This window comes from Propithecus coquereli, unplaced genomic scaffold, assembly GCF_000956105.1.
Source record: "Propithecus coquereli isolate 6110/MARCELLA unplaced genomic scaffold, Pcoq_1.0 Scaffold124, whole genome shotgun sequence".
NCBI lineage: Eukaryota > Metazoa > Chordata > Mammalia > Primates > Indriidae > Propithecus > Propithecus coquereli.
The window spans coordinates 3853732-3859269 of NW_012136525.1; the positions used below are offsets into that span (position 1 = coordinate 3853732).

The window sequence follows — 5538 nt, forward strand, 5'->3', positions numbered from 1 at the left end:
CGAGATTATTCACAGTCCATTTCAGGTTGCTTCTGGGTAGCCATACTGTTATTCTGTTACAAGTAGTTAGAAAAAATGTTCTAGGTGCCTAAAAGGATGATAACCACTCACAAAAAGCAAAACAAAAACCAAAGCCAAGGAAAAAAAAACAAAAAACAAAAAAACCCAAGCCTTAAACAACCCCAAACCCCAAAACAACAAATGTGCAGAAAAGAAATGTCCAAAACTAAAATTGCCAGGTTCGTTGTTACTGTTCCAGGACAACAACATTGGAGCAATCTCAATTCTCATTTGCAGAACTAACAGCAGAGAAAGGCGAGCGGGTGTCTGAGATCAGGCTTGCTGGCCAGAACTAGATGCTGAGCTCAAGGCTACAGGGTATCATTTTCGGCGGAGGCCGTAACAGTTCTTTTAATTAATTCATGGAACATTAAATATACCAGAAGGGGGATAAAACTGTGTTTATACACAACTCTGACATCATCTGATTTTAACAAGTTTACTAAAACGACAGCCATGGCCTTGACAATACTGAATGCAAAACACTGGTGTACACAGATTTTACAGAGCGGGCTCCCGAGAGCCAGATCACAAAACAAGGTTCAACAGATGGGAGAGGCCCGAGGGGAGGCAAGCACACGATTTTATTGAGAAAAAAGCTTATATACTGTAGGGTTGCTGAAGTTTAATAAATAAAGGTCAACTTATAATATATAAAAACAATATAAACATTTATATGCTACATGCATATCATATAATTTAAAGTAATAATTTATATGCGGGGAGAGATGCCGATTCATGTTCTTCCGATTTTTCTCGACAAGGCACACACGCAGGAGGTGTCTATCCGAATCCACCGCCAGCCCACCAGTTTGTTGTTTTCTGAAGTCAGTGCTCGGACATAGGTTTGGGACGTTTTGCACTGAGAGTTCCAGTGTTTGTCATCGATGCCCCTGCAACCGTTTTTGACTGGCCTGGCTTCTTTACATCTCGTTTCATAAAAATATTGTTTGACGGGGGAGTTGCCGGTTTTGATCTCCCCCAGCACCGTGACCTGGTGTCCCCGAATGTCGATGGCCGACGACTTGTCTGTCACCCACAGACTCTCACTGTCACACACCGAGTACTCCCCTCGGTGACTCTTATGCTCTGCGTACCGTTTCCGCCGTGACGTTCTGTTCGCCACCACGGGGTTGCCCACGTAATCCTCCATGAGGTACAAGGGAGGGGGCTCCAAAGGGGTGCTGTCACTCAGCAGGACCCGTGGCGAGTTGTAGCGTCTCTGTTGCCGCAGCAGTTCGGTGTCCGTTGCGATCACTGGCTGGAATTCTGACTTGGCGTGCTCACCCCGCTCCGGCGCTCGGGGGGCCTCTGCTTTCGGCAGGGTGCTCTGGTAACTTCCCTTAACGTCCACCACCTGCTTGGAGAGCTTGTTTTTCAAAATATCTGCCTGGATCAGCTTGATAATCAGCGAATTGAGCGAGTCTTTTGGCAAACTCCTTTGATCCATGTTGTTGCCTTGGATGCCACGGAGATAAGTGAGAAATATCACATAAAACAAGATGGACATCACCTTGTTCACCTGTAAGATCTGAAAAGGAAACACAGATGTTAATAGCAGGCCATGGCAGCTTAGTCCACGCCACTCTGGCATTGGCCACCCGAGGATCCCTGCGAGCGCGCGCGAGAGAGGGCACGGCCCACCTAGGTCAGCGGCACCACTCCTCTCTGGACAGCTCTTTCCCCCACCCCAGGACGGACCAGAGAACGCACTCCAGGCCCCCCGACGCTGCTGTCTTTCCCAGACAGCACCGCTGCATCTGCGTTCCATGACAGCTTTCTCCCGCAGCCTTCAGCTGCGTGTGGAACATGGCCTCCCACTTCTTTAAACATCCCTCGGGCCTAGAAAGACACATGGCTCACTCTACCTTGGAAGACTGTAAACCTGACAATTATAAACGTGACCTTCCTCTGTCAGCAGCAGCAGCCTTGTCATTGTCTCCAGAAACACAGCTCTGTGCAGCCCCTGGGGTCTCTCAAAGGAACACACTGAGGCTGAGGGTGGGTCAGCTGCCCCTATATTTTGGTGTCAGAGGTGGGCTCATCCTGGCCAGGACACACCTGGTAGAGCCTGTTCTCCTGCCCTTCAGGGTGCCCTGCCAAGCTCTCTGACGGCATGCATCACCAGGACGCCCCGCTGATCTGACCAATCCCCAGAGACCCTCTTCACAAAACACACCGCTGCAAAAATGCTACTTGCAAGAAGATGGAGATGCCGCAATAACCACCTCAGATTAACGGGCAGACTTGTCCTGAATAGCAAGAGTCATCACTGATTCATTTTTCCTCCTTTGGATTTTTAAAGTTTCCATTACAAAATGATCCTTTCAGTGGTTTTATTTCTAATGCTACTACCTCCTTGTGTGAAGGGCATTTTAACCCATCTACGCTCTCATTCTGTTGCCATAGCAGAAGCTCAACACAGGGCTTCCGCGGAGTCCCTGTGGAACGGCGGTGCTGATCTTCAGATACCTTCACTGCTGGTCGCGCCCTCACTGGAGCAGGGCCCGGCTTCTCCCAGGTCAGCACGGGAAGGAGACTCTCCAGGTGGAGACGCAGCTGAGCAAGAGATCCTGCCTGTACCCTGATTCATAACCCCTCGAGGTATCCATTCTGTAGCTGCCATCACTACCACCTCACTGGCCCCCAGGGGCACATCATTTCCTCTTTAAAGTTCTGTCTGAACATGGAAAATAAAAACCCTTCCCTTGGTTCACCTTTGGTATTTTCAGAAAGACTTTACTAAATCCAGGGGGAAAACAGAGAGGAAGTAAACAAAGGTGACACGAGAAATAGAAAAACAGTCCTGCCTACCGCCCCGCGTGTGAGCCTGCCAGTGCCGACTCGCCCCCAGGACTGTCCCCAAAGGCAACATTATTGCAGGCACTTTGCTCCGACTTCCTCCTCCTGGCTCCTGTCCTGACTCTGTGATAAGGGGACCGTCTTCCCTCCCTGGGAACCATTCCTCTGGACAACTGGCTCCTCCAAGGTCAAAGCTGAGAGAAAGACCCTAGCTTTGCTGCTGACCCCTAGAGACTGCTCTAGGAGTTGTATTATCCAAGGAAAATGGTTCCCACAGGATAACTAATCTCCCTCCCACTCTGCACATAAGGGACATTTCCTTCCATCTTGCAGGCCCAACAAAATGAAACTTGAACGCCACGAAACGTATGGCATACATGCAACTAGAATTACACACCTTCCCCTAAAAAAAGAATACAGCTGCAATAAAATCATTTGGGACTGACAGTCTATCAAAGAACAATTTATTAAATCTCCCAAAAGCCCAGCCGCTGTAAGCTAAGAATACGCAAGATATCCGCTCCTAGGGAAGTAAATCCAATACAGTTAGCAGGGGGAGGTCCCAGGTAGAGTAAGAGCTGATGGAGGGATTAGTGAGGCAGTCACTAGGGCGAGTGGACAGGGAGAGTGCTGGGTGGTGCCGATGGATTGGGGAGGAGGAAGAAGAGTCTTTGTGGGTGGCGGCCTGAATACAGAACCAAGGCTATTAGAAGTAGAAAAGCCATATATAAAGAGACCATCTAATCCAACTCCCTTCCCCATGATTTTATAGACAAAGAAAACCAACACCGCTAATTAAAGAAGGGGAGATGCTGAGGGAAGCAAGAGGGGTTCTTCGCGCTCCAGCCTAACTTCCCTTCCCCACCGTGTTGTGACGGGCTCCCATGCCCCGCGCCAACCTCATCCATTGCTCACTGCTGCCTGAACATGCTTCGTGACCCATGTGCTAGCATTGTCCCCTGCTCACTTCCATGACCCCTCCCGCTGGAGTCACACCTATTCCCCAGTGCCTGGTTCACAGGCTGACTTTTCCGTGGCTTCCCCCCAGACCCCGGGAGCAACTGCTCTGTTTCCCCGCAATCCCGCGGCTGTCCTCCCAACAGCTGCCCAGTCCTCGCTCACTTGCCGCGGTACTTGGGGATAAGTGGTGGGGTAAGTCATCTGCAGGCTGCTGGGTGTTTCCAAACAATTTGGAAGGAAGGCTGAACTGTGGACTCCATTTCCATCATCTGCGTTTGGTTTTCATGTAGAGATCAAGCCCAAGAATGTAGCTAATAGAACTTCCCCAAACACAGAGGTTTGCCACTGGGAAGACCCCAGAAAACCTCCTCATTTTTGTGGACAAGGAAACTGAGGCCTGGAGTGGTGGTGAAATGAGCTTTCTAAGGCCAGGCTGCTAAAGGACAGCAGAGAATGAGAGGGGACACTTGGGGTCTAGGCTCAAGGAGAACCACAGGGTTTGTGCACCACCAAGGTTCCTGAGAGGGGTGGTCGATGATGTCTACGTGAAAGCACTTAGCACAGCACTGGGCGCACAGAGAGCGCACTAGAAATGCCAGTTGACCGTGAACCTGCATCATCCTCGACGACAGGAGATGCCGCACCTGCCCGCGATGCACACATACAAGGCACTGCGCATCGGGGTGCTCCCTTCTCCCCACCTGGCTCCCAGCAGTCTGCCCCAGCACGGTCTCCACGAGCTTTCCCCAAATTCCATTGCTCCCAAGTTCTTGGATCTCAGACCAGCCACGTTGGTTGTGGGAGAAGAAAAGAATATCGTGAACGGGAAGCCTAGAGAACAGGAAAGCTAAGCAAGTAAGCAGGAGGAAGTGACGTGGTACTTCTGAATATCCCGGGGTGAGAAGAGATGGAGTCTGATCTCTGGTCTCTTGTTGGTCATCGGTGCTTTCGGTCCCCACCCCCTCTCCAGGGTGGGAGGTCCCCAAGGACTAGTCCCCTAGTGTGGAGTGGAGACAGGAAGGCAGTGCCAGCTCGGCCCGGGTGAGGCCCACCAGTGAGTTTTTCTATTTGGGGGACTTCTGTGCTCTTTCTCTAGAGGTCACTGTCATTTGCAGAGAGCTTGTTTAAGCAATCACACTGTGCTGTCACTGTCGGTATGTCTCCTCTTCGACGAGGGGGACCGTGTCTATTTCATCCACGCAGCCCTGATGCCCAGCGCAGGGCTGGACGCGGCGCAGGTGGCCGTGTCTGTTCACTGAATGAGCCCACTGCGGTCAAGACCTACGCAGGACACCGCTGGCTGGCCTGAGATCCCGCAGGGGCTTCTGCCAAGCCTGGTTTTGGAAACCAGTCAACTCTGCTTTCTTTTCCCAAAGAAAATACAGGCCCTGGCTCTGAAGTCAGCCACGGTCCCCAGGCTCTTCTGGGCTATAATTAGAAAAAGACCTGTTAAAGATCTCAGTAAAGCCCCTTCCGACACTCTCCCCAGCGCCCGCTTCCCTGCTCAGAGTTTTCCAGGATCCTGACCGACGTGCATGTGCGATTTTCCTCACTTAGAAATGCTTTCCCACATATGGTGTTTTCTCAGTCCCTGGAGCAACATTCCTACAAGGTTTCACCATCCCTCAAAATACTCAAAAGAGAGCAATTTCTGATTCCTCCTTTTTGGCTGAGTTTACAATACACACAGAGGGTTTGGGGGTATTCTCGAAGCGG

The 5538-nt window shown here is 50.8% G+C and overlaps 1 protein-coding gene across 1 annotated transcript; it reads right to left on the reverse strand.

Annotated features, from left to right (window-relative positions):
* Positions 1-485: 485 nt before the first annotated feature.
* On the reverse strand, positions 486-1647 carry NTF3 (neurotrophin 3). Its single transcript, XM_012637849.1, has one exon. The coding sequence runs from the start codon at positions 1568-1570 to the stop codon at positions 797-799; it is 774 nt and encodes a 257-aa protein (XP_012493303.1). The 5' UTR covers positions 1571-1647; the 3' UTR covers positions 486-796.
* Positions 1648-5538: the final 3891 nt, after the last annotated feature.